Genomic DNA, 19,290 nt, shown 5'->3' with positions numbered 1-19,290 from the left:
CTGTCTGTGGCCTAGGAAAACAGAGAATGGCCCAAAGCCTTGGGACCCTGCACCCATGTGGGAGACCTGGAAAAGGCTCCTGGCTCTTGGCTTCAGATCAACTCAGCTCCTGCTATTGTGGTCACATAAGAGGAAGTCATCAACAGTAAAAGGAGGGCCCAGCACAATGGCCTAATGGCTGAAGTCCTCACATTGAACGCCCCGGGATCCCATATGGGTGCCGGTTCTAATCCCAGCAGCTCCGCTTCCCATCTAGTTCCCTGCTTGTGGCCTGGGAAAGCAGTCAAGGACACCCAAAGCTTTGGGACCCCGCCCCCGCATGGGAGACCCGGAAGAGGTTCCTGTTCCCGGCTTCGGATCGGCGCAGCACTGGCCGTTGTGGTCACTTGGGGAGTGAATCATCAGATGGAAGATCTTTCTCTCTGTCTCTCCTCCTCTCTGCATATCTGAGTTTGCAATAAAAATGAATAAATCTTAAAAAAAAACAGTAAAAGGATATCCAGAGACAGAGATCACTAGGTATATTTGCAGGAAGTTGGATTGGAAGTAGAGCAGCCCAACCTTGAACTGGCCTAGCACCAGAATGGAACAGGTGCTCTGACATGGGACGCAAGCAGCAACTCATCTGGTACCTCCTAACATAAGTATTAATTAAATCTCTAAAAATTTTATTAGCTGGAAGCTAAAATCAAGAGTAGAGCCAGTACTTGAACTTAAGCACTGCAGCATGGGATGTGAGGATCTCAACTGCCAGACGAAATGCTTGCCCCATACTAATTCTTTTTCAAAATGAGAGGGAGGGCTTTAAAATCTGCAGCTCACAGTCAACTGTATTTGCACAAGCACTTTGACCAATATAGTTTTTAAGTTCTCATTTTGCTGACAAAACATCTACCTTACAAATACATTATTAACTAATGTACAGACTGATATAGGTAAAAGGTTATTCATCACAACAGCATTTGAAATACCAAATGCTTGGAAATAACCTCAATTGTGGGTGGGAAACCTTTCATTTGCCCAGGCCATTTGGACATTCATAACATCATTTGTGAGTCACATAAAATTATCAGTTTTTATGTTGGCCAGCTATAAATTATTAAATTTCAAGTCCCACCTGCAGGTGCCTTGACAGGGTCAGGTCAAGTGATTTCAAGGGCCACTACACCTGACCTAATGTCGATTAATACAGAAATAATTGTGTTTTTTTTGTTTTTTTTTTTATTTAAAGATTTTTTAATTAAATTTATTCATTAATTACATTGTGTTGTAATTTCATAGGAACTGGGATTCTCCCCACACTTCCCCACACCCATAATTGTTAAAACCATAACATCCAATACGTATCATGAGAAAAAAAATTTTTGTGTTCATAAATGCTATAAAAACACTATGTGAAAAACATACTATGTCAGCATAACACCTATAGCTATCACATTAAAAAAAATTTTTTTTACTTAGTTGAAAGGCAAGTGACAGATACAGAAAAAGGCAGATCTTCCACCAACCAGTAAACTCACCTGCACCCTTCCCACCCCAATGGTCACAACAGCCAATACTGGGGCAGGACAAAGCAAGAAGCCCAGAATTCCATTCCAGTCTCTCACAAGGGCCATCACCCACTCTGTTCCAAGTGTGTTAGCAGAAAGTTGGATCAAAAGTGAAGCAGCCGGGCCCGGCGGCATGGCCTAGTGGCTGAGGTCCTTGCCTTGAATGCACTGGGATCCCATATGGTCGCTGGTTCTAATCCCAGCAGCTCCACTTCCTCTATATCTCTCTTCCTCTCTGTATGTCTGACTTTGTAATAAAAATAAAATTAATCTTTAAAAAAAAAAGTGAATCAGCCTAATACAGGCAAGCAAGGAATAGTGGACCAAAACGCCCCCACCCACAACAAAGGACAGAAAACTGAAGCATTTATGTTACCTATCTTCCCCCCACAACCCAACCTTCTCCAGGGTAATCAGAGACTCACATGAGTTTGCAACTCCCTCACCTTTGTAATATTAACACATCAGAAAAAAACCAAAAAAATTTTTAAAGTGGATTAGCTCCCTTATGGGTGTACCTGTATTATAAGAGGCTATTGTTAACTTGATGTGTCACAATGCAGCCCTACTACTTTTTAGAAGATACATAAATCTCTATGAAAACATAACAAAATCAAAAGCTAGCTGGTTGGGGATCAGTTTAAGGTGACTTGACTATACACTCTACGCTCGTTGGCGCTGCAAATTACTGTTTGCACACCCAAACACACCACTTAACAAAAGATTAACTCATGGGGCTGGCAATATGTCACACTGGGTTAAGCTACCACTTGTGCCATTCAGCATCCCATCTGGGTACAGTTCAATTCCCCTCAGCTCTAACCACCTGTGAAATGTGAAAGCTGGGAGGGTGGTGCAAGCCTTTGGGCCCCTGCACTCACAAAGGAGACTCAGGTGAAGCTCCTGGCTAATGCCTGCCCACTGTGCGCATTTGGGGAAGTGAATCAGTGGGTAAGAGATCTCTCCAGTCTCTCCCTTTCTCCCTGTAACTTCCTTTCAAAGAAATACATTTTTTATAAAACAATTAACTCATGAGAAACTTAATTCCATGAAAGACCAAGTAACTATTTTTAAATGTTCAAAACGGGAAACTTTTCTAGGATGAAAGTAAAAAACAATTTACACAATAAAACTAGTTACACATATGTACCTTGCAAAGTTAAACTAAACAGGCACACATGTATTTGTACACAGAAAAATGACTAGATTTCAGAGTTACTATTTCATTTGGGAGCCTCAGCCACACGTGGCTCACTAAATTTAACATCATCAAAATTAAATAATGTTTAAAATTAATCTCCTTGGTTGCACTTGCCACATTTTCTAGTGCTCAACTATACTGTGCAGCTAGTGGAAACTATATTGTAACCGAGTAACAGCATTTCCATCACCACAGAAAGTTCTTCAACAGGTCTTTTCAGGAAGAATCTTCAAAAACACTAGCAACAAAGAGTGTTCTGGAAAAAACTAAATGGCTGGGGGCAACAGGCAGGAAATAAAAGACATTTTCCTATCAATGACAGATTCAGAATTAACCTTATGTTCTTAACATAAGTATACTTCAGAAAATTCATGAAAGAAAATGCAATTAAGATATTTTATTTTCATCATATACATGTTCCATGAATTTTTTTTAAGAGCCTTCATTTCAGGTTAAATCAACCCAATGGGATGGAGTTTAGAGTTAAGGCTGGCATCCTCCATCAGAGCACCTGTTTCAGCACCAGCTGCTCTGCTTCTAATGCACAGCCCTGTTAACGTGTCTTGTACAGAAGAATCCAGTCCATGTGCTCAGTTCCTACCAATCACATGGAGACCCATATGAAATTCTAGCCCTGACTTTAGCCTGGTCACCCAACTCTCACTGCTCTGGGCATTTGGGAAGTGAAACCGCATACAGAAAGGCTATGTCTCTTCATCCTTCATGTAAATAAACATTTTAAAAAATAATGACTATTACAATAAAAATATGCATGATGTACTGAGACACATGCAAATACATTTTATAAAAGGGACTGTACATATGCAGACTTTGATATTCACGGGTATGTGTCCCAGAACTGATGACTTTTGAGTCTTCAAACTCAGATACTGAGATGTTAGCTTTTTAGTCATCTATATGTCTATTGCGTTTTATTACAATAGGGTCTAAAAACAAATGTCCACACATGCATCTATAAAGTTTGTCAAACTCAACCTCCATTTCTGAAATCAAGGCCAACCCACTGGAAATATAATTCCAAGTTTCAAGTTTAAGAACACATACTCTAGGGCCCGGCGGCGTGGCCTAGCGGCTAAAGTCCTCGCCTTGAACGCCCCGGGATCCCATATGGGCGCCGGTTCTAATCCCATCTGGGCTCCACTTCCCATCCAGCTCCCTGCTTGTGGCCTGGGAAAGCAGTTGAGGACGGCCCAAAGCTTTGGGACCCTGCACCCGTGTGGGAAACCCAGAAGAGGTTCCTGGTTCCCGGCTTCGGATCAGCGCCCATCGGCCCGTTGCGGCTCACTTGGGGAGTGAATCATCAGATGGAAGATCTTCCTCTCTGTCTCTCCTCTCTGTATATCTGACTGTAATAAAATGAATAAATCTTTAAAAAAAAAAAAAAAAAAGAACACATACTCTAGAACTGGCTGCTTTAGTTTGAACCTCACCCCATTTATTAGCTGTGTGATTGAAGGGTAAATTAGTCACACAGTTACTTAATAATTAAATATCTCTGTCTCGGTTTCCTCATCTTTGAAATACTAATACCACTTTCCTTATAGGTTTGCTGTGAAGCATAAATGAATTAATTATATGTAAAGCATTTAATGTGCTCAACATACAGTAAGGACTGTATGGTAGCAACTATTAAGAAATAAAAAATATCTGCCTATATTAATACTAGTTCTTATAAACAGGTTAGGTTAAAGGTCTTTAGTTTTAGTCTGATGCTTAGAACTTTAAACTCATATCCATGAAAATACAAAGCTGATTGGGTTTCATGACTCAAGAGAAACTTACTGAGCAATGACTAAATTTCAGGGTTCCTTGTGCCTATGGAATAATATATCAAAAGTCCCTACTGGGGAAAAAATCACTGGTTTCTGACCACATTCTCAGGGTCTAGAAATGCTTACCAATATTTTAAGAGACAAAAATTATCCTTTTCTCTCCAGAAATAACTAGGATCATTTGAAGCAAGACTGGTAATTTTTAAAATAAGGATAGGAATGCAGAGTATGCAAGAGTTATGAGCTAGATTTTTAATTCCTCCCTAATGGCAAAGAATCAGCCATCAAAAGGCAGCCATATGAATTTGCTTGCCAAGGAGAAAAGGTTATGTATATATATGGATAAATCTGAAGTGGGCATGGTGGCACAGCAAGTTAATAAGCCACTTATTAAGACACTCAAATCCCACACTGAAGTGCCTGGGGGGTCCAGGATTCCTCAGCTTTGGACCCAACTTCCTGTTAATGCATCCTGGGAAGCAGCAGATGAGGGCTCAAGTATATGAGTTCCTCTCACTCACATGGGGGACCTGGGTGGGCTCCTGACTTCATCCTGGACAGCTCTGGCTGTTGAGGGTATATGGAGGCATGAACATAGTAGATGGAAAATTTGTCACTCTTAAATGAGTAAAAACCACTTAAAAAACAAAAATTATTTTAAGATACCTTACTCCAAAATTCCAATTTTTTGGTGAGACTGAAAAATTTGTCTTCAGGACCACAGATATTTATCAGACCAGAAATAATGTTCATTTATTTTTCAAAAAGCCTGTGTAACAAAGATGGTGCAACTTAAATGACATGAGATTGATGAGATTTCCAGAGGTACAATAAAGGAAAAGAAATGACCATTCCTAGAACAATTATTTCAGAGATCCTGCTAACACTTCTATAGCACTCTTAACATTAGAAAAACCAAACACAGTATATGTTTTTCACCTGTAATTTTTGTGTACAAATTAGATTAAGCTAACATATATTACAAATTATTTGCCAACTTGAGTGTTGTATCGACACTGAATTTCTCCAATTATAAACATTAATTCAAGAGTACAAGCTAAAATTTGTAAAATGAACACCACACCAAATATATTCGGCTTACTAGTGAACTCAGATTCTTTCACTAAACCAAAAGCGCTAATTTACTTGCAAGATCAACTTTCAGTATTAAAACGTTGAATTATGTAATAAAATTGTTGCTCTGTATTTTTAATTTACTTTTATTAATCTACAATCGGAGCACATTTAAAGTACATAAAAAAGCAAGCATTAGATCAGCTGAGAACCCAAGGTGACTCACAAAATTAGGAAAATTCAAAAGACATGTAGTCTATGTCCCTGCCTTTCAAGTACATGAAAATGATATTTTTCTAAACATGGCATAAAAACAAGCAAAAATTTCATATCTTCATAACTACAGAAAACAAAATCATCCTCTTATCTTAAAAAAAAAATACAGGTCCAAAAAAGGAACAGAAACCATAAAAATAAATACAGAATGAAAATAAAGCAACAAAGAAACATGACCCACTGGAAGGAAGATGGCCTGGGCAAACTGCCTGACCACCTTCACTGTCTAATTCTGACCCATCCAGAGTTTAAATGCCAACAGGATAGCAGGAGAGTACTCTTGGTCCCCATGTTTAAAATTCTGCCATACTATTTGTAAAGTGATGAAATGTGCCCTTTAATATTCCCTTTCAAATTTTTCAACAAAATATCTGAAGCTGTATCTTAATGCGACTGTAACAATCTTATATTTAAAAACCACCCAACAGTAAAATAAAAATGTTACTGTATGTAATTTCCAAAAGCAAAAACCGCCAATACCTACAGAAGGTGGGACAGACAAAAAAAAAAAAACAAAGGCTCTGAAGTGCTTATGACTAAGCACAACAGAGAAGGATGAAATTCAAAATCCGACTGAAGCAGCAATTAAGAAACAGAGTTTTTGCAGGTTTCAGCAAAGTTATCTCAATTGCAATCCAAAAGCTAATTGGTGTGTAAAAGATTAATGCAACTACTTCAAACTTATTGAAATTCTACATATATGACTAGCCCATGCACAGGGCATATTAAGAAAATGGAAAATTTGCTCATTACTGCTTAAAAAAAAAGGAGTACTTCAACACCATTTCACTTGCAACCTCAAAATACTAGTTTTGATCTAATTTCCACATTCACATGAGATTTCAGGCAGCTCCCTTACTCTCCAAATTTAAACATACTATCAAAATCTCCCCAAGGAAGCACTGGATTACTGTATCATTGACCACAACTCCAGGAAATTCAGTCTCCTTAGGAATTCACATTGAAGGAGGGATAGAATCTCATATTGTATAACTTTGTATCCAAAGAACATTAGCTGCAACTTCCTAAACATACCAGGGACTATAAATATTTACTGACTTATTAATCCTTCAACACTTTTAAGTTCTACTCTGTGCTGCCAAACACAGCTTATGAAATTTAAGGGATCTAGTGGAGTCACATTATGTATTACCCTTTTCTTCTTTAGCCTTTGCCCCACACCCAGCCGCACTGACTTTTCCTCACAGAGGGGTAAGTTGCAGCAGATCCAATCAAAGCCAGGATCAAAATTTGTCAAACGGACTTTAAGTTCTACATATTTATCCTTCATTGAGGTCATATAACAATGATCTAAAATCAGTTAACTGTATCACCAACTTAGAGTCAATTCCACCTGATTTCAATTCTGGCAACAAGGTAAAGCCAGTTTACAACAATGTTATGAAAAACAACCTGTTTCACAGTCTACAGATTTCTTGAAATAGTTACATAAAAACATCTTCAAAAATCAAGGCAAATTAGTAAAGTACTACCAAAATCACAAGCTACCAAGAAAAGATAACGCAAAAATACCTGACAATGAAGCTCTAGTACTGGTTCCAAAGTGTCAAAGGTTTTCTGGCTGCTAACAGATTCCATTATGCACCTGAGTGACTGTCATATAGATGTGACATTCCTAAAACTGCAACACGGGCCCAGAAGTTTCAGTGAGCCAGTGCTGGCACACCCCAACTATGACAAGACATCCTCTGTTTTAGGGATAACCACCTACTTTCTGCTCTGAGACTCATATGCTTCGGTAACGTTTTAAATGGCGCCTACATTGAGAGGAAAGCCTGTAGCATGGGCAGAGTTTAAAAAAAAAAAGGAAAAAGAAAAAGTCATTTCAGAAGTTTATATCCTTAATAAACTATCTCGGAAATCTTCCGACGGTAAGACTCGGAACAGATGGATGTGGACCCGTTCGCATTCTCTCAGGCGTGCGCACTGCGCGGAAAGGATGAATGAATGGAAGACAAGCGCGTGTGAAATGCAGTAGGTCCGGCCGGCGACCAGCCCGGCGGCAGCGATCTGTAGGCCTCGCTCCTCCCCCTTCCCTCCTCCATGACAGCCCAGTCCCAAGCATGGAGGGGCGAGGACAATGTGATCCCCCTTCTCACCACCACCTCCCCCGGTCCTACTGGGACGGCTTCACCGCGCAGCGCCAGGCTTTCCTCCCTACCCCAAACCTCTCTCGCCTCCCTGGCCGCCAACCCCGGTAACTCTCCGGCGCACAAGAGGGACATGCGCTCGTCCCTCTCGGCTCTCGGCGGCGAGGTCGAGGCTTCCCCGGCTCGTGCCGCGGCACCACTCCAGCCTCACCCGCCCTCCCGCACCGCGCGCCCACCGGCTCGCCAGCCCACCCGTCCTAGTCCAGACTTGCACGCGCCTCGCACCCGTGCGCCGGCGCTGGAGCTCGGGGCACCGGAGAGGGAGGCCACGGCTGCCCCGGGGAGCTCGCCCGCTCTCTCCATCGCGTTCCAGGCCGGCTCGCCGCCCACCCGCCCAGTGGATCCCGGCGCCGGCTCGGGACCGACCCCGCGCCCTCCTAGCCACCGAGACACGTTCCCCCACACGCGTAGTCCAGGGCTCCGATCACCCCCGTACCCCAGCGGAGACCCCTCGCGCTTCTCGGCAGGCGCCACGCCGCCCCTCCCCCACCCGTCTCCCCGGCTCCGGGGCCCCCACTAGAACGTGTGCGCTCCACGCCGCCGGGGCCAGCCTCCGGGGCGCCCCCCAGTTGCCCGCGGGAGGTCAGGCCCAAGAAGAGGGGGAGGGGACGGGAAAGGGTAGCGTGCACGCCGGGAACGCCGTCCCGCGGGGTCCCCCACTCAGAAAGGAGACCGAGCGCGGGGACCGGTGGGGGTGGGGGCCAAAGGCAATACTCACCGGTTCCACAGTCGCCATCTTAGATCGATCTGATCGCACAACCGCTCCTGAAGGGGGGGGGTGAGAGGAAAAATTGAGATTCAAACCGGATTGGCCGGCTCCTACCCACGTGACGGACGTGTCCGTTTGGCCCAGCGGCGCCTGCGCAAGACTGCGGCTGCGTCAGTAACAAGTGGCTTCTGGGAAGTGGAGTCTTTTTTTTTTTAAGAGGCAAAGTTTTTTTTAAAAAGGGCTGGTCACGTGGCGGACGGGTTGGGCGCGCGGTTCTGAAGGCGGCGGGCACTCGCGTGCCGCAGGGTGGTTTTCAGTCCTCGGCTCTTCCGCCGGGGCGGCTCCAGTGGCAGGCGCTTACTACCGGGCATGCCTAGCGTGCCCTTTGTCGCCCTGTCCTCCCATCTTCCCTGGAACGTTGGGAACTGCAGGCTCAGCACGCACAGCGTTTCATTGGCTTAGTTGAGGTCCTGTGCGTTTATGTCTTTGGACCTCCTACCATTTTCTCTTGGTTTCCAAAGGAGGTGGCGATGGAGAGTAGTAGCAAGTCGACCCTCTCCCTGTGCCCCGGCTCAGCTAACGCAGCTGGTGGTTCGCTGCCATCACTGCGAAGGGCGATGGGCGGAACCCGCCGCAGTACCCACGCCACGAGCGGGGGGAGGCGGAGTGGTCCGACCGCTTTGCAGGGCTGAGTCTAAGCGTAAAAACTACTTGGCAGTTCTGTCCAGTCGGTTCCAAGATTTTGCTTTAATGTGAAGGGGAATACCCTAAGTCCAGGTGCCAGCCAGGGGAAGCCACTCCGGGCCCCGCTGACTAAGCCCTGGACTGTCAGCAGTCGTTGAGCCGGGTCAACTCTGACTCTTGACGTTGACTCATTCTCCTCAGGCGAGTCGTTTCATCACTCAGAACCTCAGCTTTTTCGTAGATGAGCCACAGGTGTAATACACTTACCTCACAAGGGTGTGCTGTGGTAATGACTGTAACCAGCTTTGAAAAGGCATGGGGCTCTGGGACTCAGTAAATGCTTCGTAATAAACAGCCGCGCGTCCTTTCTTTAGGATCAGCTGCTTCCCCTGCGGTGGTTTTTAAAAACAGTGTTGGTAATTTTTCCTTTTGTTTACTTTGTTACGGTATGATGTGCGCCAGTGCAATTTTACAGTTTCAACATCTTTTACTTCTTCCTTTACAGCTGTAGCTGCCACCGACAGAGGCTTCAATATTTGGGAAATTGTTACGCTGCCAATCATCATTGGCTGTTAGAAATAGGTCCCCATGCTGGCATCCTGCGGATCTTTTCCCCCTAAGATACTGTGTTACCATTTCTCAGGACAGTGCTTTTCTGCATAGTCTGCAAGAGATAGCACAAAATAGAGTGCTTCTGTAAGATCCTAAGGAAGAAGATAACTATCTCGTTGCTGTTTCCCAGGCATCTTAAGGATATCAAATACAGCAAGAAAAGCAGTATAAGCAGGCTGGCCATGCCTGCCTCCTTTTGGTGTTGCTGAAAACCAGAGCTGTGTCATAGCTATTATTGAGTGCATAATGGATGCTTGGGTTGACTAACACATAATTGAGGTTGTCTAAGAACGCAAAGCCATTGCCTGGTCAAATGTTTTGCCTGAATGTCAGAAGTGATTAATGAAAGGTTTTGTCTGGTCAGCTTAGCTCCAGTAGGTTCTAAAGTGGACTGAATTCCAAATAACAAACAGATAATGAGTTTCTACTCTCAGACTACTATCGGCTATCCAAAGTCATTATGGTTAGTTGAGCTCATTGATGTTTTCGGCTGGGTAAAAGTTTATGTGGTTAACTTCTTTGAAGTCACCTTTTCCTGAAACTGCTAGATAACATGAATCAGATTGGCAAAGAAGTATTCTTGTGGGACTAAAACAAGAGATTCTCTTAAAGTTGTTAACTTTTTTCTTGACAATAGCTTTCACTTTTGGTAAGTTTTTTCATCATCCAAAAAAGTCCCCATATGGCTCATACTTTTACAATATCTATGGGTGCTTCTATTCTTGAGAGTTTAATTTATTTGAAATTTTATGCCTGTTTTATTGCATGTGTTTTGTTATACTTTCACCTGTCTTTTGCCTAAAATTAATATTGAGATGCTACCATGTCAGATTTAATGACTGGATTTTCATGTGTGTATATGTGTGTGTGGTTGCTTTCTTTAGTTTTGTGTTTGCCAGTCTTAAATGCACACAGCAGGTCTTCCCACCACAGGAGGGTAAATCCCTGCAAGGGATGCCTGCAGCTCATATGGGAGTGTCTGGAGCAAGTTTGCTGTTAGGCTTTCCATCCAGCTTCCTGCTGATGCATCCTGCGATAGAGTTTGACTCAGCTTGGCTTGGCCCAGCCCTGGCTCTTGTGGATATTTGGGGAATGAATCAGCATCTCTCTCTCTCTCTCTCTCTCTCTCTGAATTGCTCTGCCTTCCTAGTGAATGAGAACAAGCATTTAAAAATAAACATAGGGGCTAGCATTGTAGTACAATAGGCTAAGTCCCCAATTGCTATATATACCATGTCAGAACATGTGTTTTGAGTCCCAGTTGTTCCACTTCCAATCCAGCTCCCAGCGGATGCATCTGTGAAGGCAGTGGAAGATGGCCCAAGTGCTTGGCTCTTCACCCATGTGGGACACGAGGCTGGAGATCTCTATACCTGGCCTCAGCCTGAAACTGGTCTTTCCTGCCTGTTGCAGGGCATTTGGGATGTGAACCAGCACATGGAAGATCTCCCTTTTTCCCTCCATGTCTGTATCGCTCTGCCTTTCAAATAAATATACACTATAGAAGTTTTTATTTTCTCTATTAATTCACATAATACATTATTCTGTATTTGTACATAGACTTAAGGAAAATAAAGTTTAAAAGATTTGTGGAATGGGATCTTTTTTTAAGATTTATTTATTTTTATTGGAAAGGCAGATGTACATAGAGTGGCAGATACAGAATGAACTTCAATCCATTGGTTCACTTCCCAAGTGACCACAAAGGCCCGGAGCTGTGCTGATCCAAAGCCAAAAGCTAGGAGCCTCCCCCCAAGTCTCCCACATGGGGTCCCGAGGCCTTGAGCCATCCTCACCTGCTTTCCCAGGCCACAAGCAGGGAGCTAATGGGAAGTAGGGCCACCATGACACAAACTGGCATGAGATCCTGGCACATGAGAGGTAAGGACTTTAGCTACTAGGTCACTGTGCCAGGCCCAAAATGGAATATCTCATTAAAATACTATTCTGCATGATTGAGTACCTACTTTATACATAACTGCTGTGGCTCAGCATAGCATCATGATAGCTATTATGTCTGGAATGCTTGGATGTCATTTAACAGCTGGAACTAACCATGGCCTTTTCTCTACATAATATATCCCTCAAGCTGATATATTATTAGTCTTTATAGAATTTGCTCATGATACAATATTTTAAATAATTTAATAAACCACATTTGCTGTTTTTATTACATATTTATCTCTTTAGCATTCGATTTATTTTAGCCCTACAGATGAGCAAAGTCATTGCTTGAAAAGATTTTTCAGCTACATTTCAAACTATCATAACTGATACAATTTATCTCCTAAGATCCATTGCCTAAGTTTTTGTTTGTTCTTAAAATAGGCTTTGGAATTTTAGATACTCTGTTAGATTAGATCTCATTTTTACCTCCGATTACCACTAAGGTACAATTTTTCTTTAAAAAAGTAGGTTTTGAAACAGAAGATATAAGTATAACCTAAACCAACCTCCAACCTCTAGTTAACAGTAACATTTTAAAATGTTGTTCACTCCTTTTAAAACTTGGTGGTACCAGCACTTTAATGCACATTCTATTGTTTTCCAACTTTATGGCTTTTTTTAGTGATTTTACCTATGATGATAGCTTCTAACAAGATAGTCTTTTACATTTTAATTTAGTATTTTTTAATATTTTTATTTTTCTTTGGCTATGATTTTTTAATTAAATGGACAAATCTCATTTAGTTTTGTGTCTCAGTGTGGACTTAGGGTAAGTACACACTTACTATACAATTAGAAGACACAGAGACACTGAGCCAGGGAAACAACAAGGTCCCAGGCCAATTTGACACTGGCTTTTTTTTTTTAATAATTTTACATAGTTAATTAGGGTACAAAGGGTCAATGCTACAGGAAAGTGGGTAAGACCATTGTTTCCACACTAATGTCATTTTCCCCTGTATCTAGGGTAAGGGGAGAAACAAAGGGAGAAGCCCCACTCAGCCTCCCACCCATCCCAGGTCCTCGATGTGGGGCATGCTCCGAGGGTCCTGCTCAAGCAGTTTTGATAGTTCAAATCTCGCTGCCAATCTCGCTGTTCCAATGACAATGAAATCTATTCTGAATCCATCTGTGACATAGTGTTTTCATGGTTGCGGTTCTGAGATCAGCAGTTCAGTTGGAGGGATCTTTGAAGAAACTACATCTGAGGTGATCCCAGACCTGATTTTTGTGTGTGCTTGCCAGTACAGGGTCCAGCACCATCCATCACCCCAATCAGCTTATGTATATGCTGGTGATTGCAATTGCTAGGTCAGTTCTGTTTCCAGCCCTGTCTTCCACGTGAACCAATGGTTGTTGCAGACCAGCCCAATCCTGCCCATTTCATACTCGGTCCTCATGCAAATCAGTGGGAGCTGCAGCCTAGTTGGGGCGACTCACCATATCCCCCATGAGGTCTGCCCCCTACCGTGGTTCCCATGCATGCCAGTATGTACTGCAGACTTGTTCAGTCTGTCCCACATCACATTTAGCTCTCCTACATGTCAATGGGCATTGAAGCCTAGTGCAACCAAACCAGCCCTACTATCCAGCCCACACACATGCTGGCGGGTGCCATTCTGTCTAGCCACCCCTGCCCCAGTCCTGGTTTCCATGCCCTGCAGTGGGAGTGGTAACCCAAGAGGGAAGTGCCCACTACTTCCCTACTAGGTCACTCCCACACCCAGATCATGCACTCTTCAGGTGGTTCTGCAGTTTAACTTGACAGAATTAGCCCCCAGTGCCAGCCTGTCAGTTGATGCTGTGGCAAAGCCCAAATAACCCTCACCTACTCTAATTATTGCTTGCACCAGTAGGAACAGTCAGCCCAACCTGGCTTTTCCCTGATCTAGTTCACATGAGGCCCACAGGTGTTGTAGCCCTGCCTGGTCTGGTCTGCCCCCATCCCAGCTCACACTCTGCAGTGGGAGTGGTTGTCCAGCAGCGGAGCCCACATTCCCTCTGCCGGCTTTGCTCCCTACCCCACTGGTTCTCACATGTACTGTTTGGGCACTGCGGCCTCATCTGGTACGGTTCCCCTCACCTTGGCATTATGTAACAGGTACTGGTGTGTGTCATGACTTAACCTGGCCCAATCCACACTCTATTCTGGTGCTCGGATTTGTCAGCAGTTGATGTGAACTGGCTCAGCCTGGTCTGCCCCCGACCTATGCCAAATGTATGCCGGTGAGTATCTTTCTCTGGCTTGGTCTGGGTTACTCCCTATCTGTGTCCCGGCAGAGGAGTTTCCCAAGCTCTTCCATCAGAACCTCTCCCTAGGCCTGATCTTGCACATACCAGTAGGTCCATGGGCCAGTCCTACTTGCTGGCTTTCAATCCATTCTGGTTCTACTGTTGGATGTTTCAGCCCAGCCAAGGCTCATTCATACCCAGACACTGCTCACACATGGCTCAGTAGGGGCAGAGACCCAGCCTAGTCGGTCCTACTCCTACATCTACCCAGGTTCTCCAGAGCACCAGATGGTGCTGGCATCTAGCCCAGCTCGGTGTGCCAGTCCCAGTCCACACTTGTGCCAAAGGAGATTGCAGCCATATCCAGACCCGAACGCAGCCTCCACTCTGGCCCCTGAACTCACAAGTGGAAACCCCAACCCAGCAAGGGTGTACTCTCACGGCTTCCAACCAAGTCTTTTTTCAGCCCTAGATTACCCACATGACGGTGGTTGCTCTGACCCAGTTGGCTTAGCCCCAGGCTCAGCCTTTGCCTTCAATGCTGTGGCCTAGTATCCCTGGCTCATGCAGACCAGTCAGTGTAAGAGCCTAGTTCAGCATGACCTGTGCTCCATCCTGGTTTGTTATTCCTTGTGAGTTGAGGTTTGCTCAGCCCTGCCCAGTCTGTCCCCTTCCAGTTGCAGCTCGGCCCACCCCACATTCTATTTTAGGATGCATATTTAGGTGCTGCTGCCTTGACCTGCCCAGACTGTTAATTCCTTTACCCAAAACTGATGCCAGGTTCCATGGTCACACCTAGCTCAGCCCATCACCACCCCAGCTCGTGAGCCAGCCAGTGAGACTTGTATTTCCACAGGATTGGGCCCACACTTCCCCCACAGAATCTACCCCCGGACCAAGTTTTCTCGCTTGCTGGTTAGTGTCTTGACCCTGCCAAATGTGGCCCGTCCACTGTTCCACCACCTAGTCAGGTTCTGGTACCTAGCACTGCCAGACAGGCCCCCATCCATAGCTTTCATGTAGACTGATGTGTGGCAGTCAGTGATGCTCTATGCCAACAGCCCATCTCAGGATTCCCATTTGGACTGGTGAATCAGTCTGGCCCAAACAGATCTTATGGACATTCCCCTCCAAACCACTAGGTCTCAGTCCCCACACTTGCCAGAAAGTTTTGTGACCCCATTGCCGGGAATCACCCAGAATTCATCCCTCACCTACACTCGCACTGGCCTTATCCATGGGTGTCTCTAAGCAGCAATTACATAACCTAAAAACCCCAGAGTTCACTGCTGGGTGGCCAGCAGGCAGAGCCTGGAGCCCAGTAGGCACACTGGCCGTGGAAAGCTTAGGACTCGGTCACCGCCTGGTGGCAGTGACTTTGGCCTGAGTCCCCAGCATTGGGTCCAGCCAGGTTGGGGCACCCCCCACAGCCGCCACACTGCAGGGAGCTGCTTTTGCCCCAACCCCATGGCTGAACACTGCCCAAATTCTCCCCGCCGCAACATGATAGTGGCAAGGCAGAGCCAGGGCCTTAATCCAGTTCCCAGATTTCCCTCATGCTGTACTTAACCTGGGGGAAGAGATCTCTCGAGCCTGGAGAAAGCCTAGGATGGGTCACCATCTGTTGGCAGCGACTTTGGCCTGAGTTCCCAGCATTGGGTCCTGTCTGGCTGGGGCACCCCCCACAGCCACCACCCTGCAGGGAGCTGCTTTTGTCCCAACCCCACTGCATAACCTAAATTTTAATTTAGTATTTTAGAACATGAACTCTGGAGTCAAACTATTCTGGTTCACAATTCTACTTCTACCATTACTGTGTGAACTAGGCAGGATATTTAGTTTCTTTATGCCTTATTTTCCCCACAAGTTATATGGGTAAAATAACATTATCACCTTGAATAGTTAGGGTGAAAAATAAATTAATTCACATATTAAGAATAGTACTTCGAATACAGTAACCACTCGGTGTTATCTATAATTAACAAGAGGAAATATTGACATTTTTTGCTTTTACTGTATTTTAATAACTCTTTAACAACATTAACTTTTTTGAGAGGCAAAGAGATAAAGAGAACAAATCCCATTATTGCTTCACTCCCCAGTTACCTGCAAATGCTGGAGCTGAGCTAGACCAGAGCATAGCTGGGAACCAAGAATTCAATCCAGGTTTCCCATATGGGCATCAGCACTGTCTCGCAGTGTCTGCATTAACAAGAAGCTGGTGTCGAAAACCAGAGGCAGATATAGAACTTAATCATTTACATATAAGATCTTAACCAGTGTCTTTTAACTACTAGAAAAAAAACTTGCCCACTTAAGCATCCTTATGAATATTGTATTTGAGAATATTCCAATTCTCTAAATACTCAGTTTGTCATCTTTAATCTCATATAAAATATTTTTAATATTACTTTATTTGCATTTCACAACTATTAAATGAACTAAATATTTTTATATCCCCTTTTATAAAGAATCAAGCTCAACCAAGCTAGTGTTGTAGCCCTGCATATTAAGCCACCGCTTGAGATACCAACTTCCTATATCAGTGTGCTAGATGAGTCCTGGTTGCCGTGCCCCTGATCTGACTTCCTGCTAATAATGCATGTGGGAATGCAGCAGATGATGGACCAAGTACTGGAGCTACTGCCAGTGATGTACAAGACTCACATAGAGTTCCTGGGTGCTGGTTTCAACTTGGCCCAGCCTTAGTACTGTGAAGAATGTTTAAAGGAGACAGGAAGGCACCTCCTTCCTGGATTGGAAAATCTAGGTGGCATACTAGGTCATACCAGTATAAATAGTCCAGTGCCAATATAAAGATGTGTGACTAAGGACTGAAGGGTGCGGCTCAGAAGCACCACAATGAGCACAAAACGAATGAAACAGTACATATGGAATTTCTGTATTTCACTGAAGTCTCTGTTCCATTGTCATCTCCAGAAGAAAGGCTTCCTTGACCACCTACTTTTACTTTGTTTTTCTTCAGACTACTTCATGCATCTGGCTATAAACTCAATATTATTATAAGCATGACTTCAATAATTGTTAATGATCTCCACTGCTAGAATATTACGTTGATTTGTGGTAGACTTATAACAAGCATTTAGGGAAAATGCAAGTGTAGTTTTTTTTTTTAAGTCTAGCCTCAAGACTAATAATGCATATAACAGAAACATTACTGTGGCTGATATCATATTGAGTAGTTTACACACATTACAGTATGTTGTTTAATCTTGAAAACATTGTGGATATACTGATTTTTCAGATAAAGGAACTGGATCTCAAAAAGTTAACTTTCTCGAAACTACAATTCTATTTTCAGAACTCTGCAGCTTTACAGAAGCTCCTGTACTGGTCATTATATTCAGGTCAATTAAAGAAAAGGATTCCTTAGGAATTTGGCCTGGGATTAAGACTGTGGTTAGGACACGCATGTCTCACATCAGAGTTGATATCCAGCTCTTGGGTTCAAAATCCAGCTCTGGTTCCTGACTCTAGCTTCCTGCCAATGTAGGTGCTGGATCGTAGGAGTGATGGCTCAAATAATTCTATTCCTACCACTCACTTGGAAGACTTGGACTGAGTTCCTAGTGCCAGGCTTTGGACCCAGCTGATGACCACTATGGATATTTGAGAAATGAATAGGAAGTACCTTTCGGGCCTAGAGTAGTAGCCTAGTGGCTAAAGTCCTCACCTTGAACACACAGGGATCCCATATGGGCATTGGCTCTGATCCCGGTGGCCCCACTTCCCATCCAGCTCCCTGCTTGTGGTCTGGGAAAGCAGTAAAGGATGGCCCAAAGCCTTGGGACCCTGCACCTGCATGGGAGACCTGGAGGAGGTTCCTGGCTCCTGTCTTCGAATGGGTGCAGCATTGGCCATTGCGCTCACTTGGGGAGTGAATCATTGGATGAAAGATCTCTGTCTGTCTCTCCTCCTCTCTGTACATCTGACTTTGCAATAAAAATAAGTAAATCTTTTAAAAAAAAAGAAAATACCTTTCTTGCTGCCTCTCTCCAAAATGTTTTTAAATCATTGAACTGATGAGCAATGCATGATCTGTAGGGATAGACACCACTTGAGATAGCCTCATCCCATATTAGAATGCCTGGTTTCCAGTCCTGACTGTTCTGAATTCTAGCTTCCTGATAATGTATATCCAAGCAGATAGCAGGTGATGGTTTCAGTGGATGGATCCCTGCCACCCAGTTGGGAGACCAAGATTGAGTTCCTGGTCCCTAGTTTCAGTCTTACTAAGTCCTGGAAGTGAACTAGAAGATATTTTCTATTTTTCATCTCTCTGTCTTTCAAATAAAAATGAAGAAGCAAAAGAATCACCTGTAGAAAGTATGTGGGGAAAAAATGTAGTAGTTTAGGCCCATGAGATATTTTCCAGACGTGGGCAACCTGAGGCAGCAAGCCACATATGTCTGGCCTGGCACTGATGAGCCCTACTGATGCAGCACCTCTGCTCTGCAGGATCCTCAAGCTTGTCCTTCCACCCTGCATCTGACATGATATAGAAACAGATTGCACTGCATCAAACCCCTCCTGACCTCTTGACCATCTGCATTCTCAAGCAGGAGCAATGAACATCTACCCTAACTATGAAAGACTATACTGCTTTATTAGAGGCACACCAAACATCCAGATACCCAGAATAGCCCAATGTGATGGATATATGACCTTGGAGTAGCAACTTGTGCTAAACACAGAAGCAGGTAGAAGCGAAAAAGGTCACGTGCAGAGAGGATGAAGCAGAACTCCAGGCTGGGTGCAGAACCAAGCACAGGGAGCCTTCATTCCACCCATAAAAATCCCTGCTCAGCTCATGTCACTGAAAAAAACAGTAGAACATCTTCCCACCACACTGCTTCCCTTATATCCAGGCTTAAACCTCAACTAAACTTTTTTGGGGAGGGGTTAGAGATACATTAGCCTCCTATCAATTTTTGTGAATATTTATTTTTATTGGAAAGGCAGATTTATAGAAATAAGGAAAAACAGAGAGACAGATATTCCATTCACTTGTTCACCCTCC

At 44.0% G+C, this 19,290-nt stretch overlaps 1 protein-coding gene across 6 annotated transcripts in view; it reads right to left on the bottom strand.

The window, feature by feature from the left end:
* EIF4E (eukaryotic translation initiation factor 4E) overlaps nucleotides 1–10,237 on the bottom strand; it is a 33,564-nt gene extending 23,327 nt beyond the window's left edge. The window contains exons 1-3 of one of the 6 annotated variants that reach the window (XM_058667021.1): nucleotides 8,291–8,309; nucleotides 7,627–7,690; nucleotides 7,428–7,536 (exon numbers count right to left, since the gene is read on the bottom strand). In XM_058667021.1, the coding sequence (XP_058523004.1) occupies nucleotides 7,428–7,493 (66 nt within the window). In that variant the 5' untranslated portion in view covers nucleotides 7,494–7,536; nucleotides 7,627–7,690; nucleotides 8,291–8,309. Of the gene's footprint in view, nucleotides 1–7,427; nucleotides 7,574–7,626; nucleotides 7,691–8,290; nucleotides 8,459–8,783; nucleotides 9,643–9,725 lie in introns of those variants that run through there. The other 5 variants (XM_004590547.4, XM_058667020.1, XM_058667023.1 and 2 more) reach the window with 5 other exon arrangements.
* Nucleotides 10,238–19,290: the final 9,053 nt, after the last annotated feature.

This window comes from Ochotona princeps, chromosome 7, assembly GCF_030435755.1.
Source record: "Ochotona princeps isolate mOchPri1 chromosome 7, mOchPri1.hap1, whole genome shotgun sequence".
In the NCBI taxonomy this organism is placed as follows: Eukaryota; Metazoa; Chordata; class Mammalia; order Lagomorpha; family Ochotonidae; genus Ochotona; species Ochotona princeps.
Note: the sequence above shows the minus strand (reverse complement) of the source record. Positions and strands in the feature narration are given on the sequence as shown.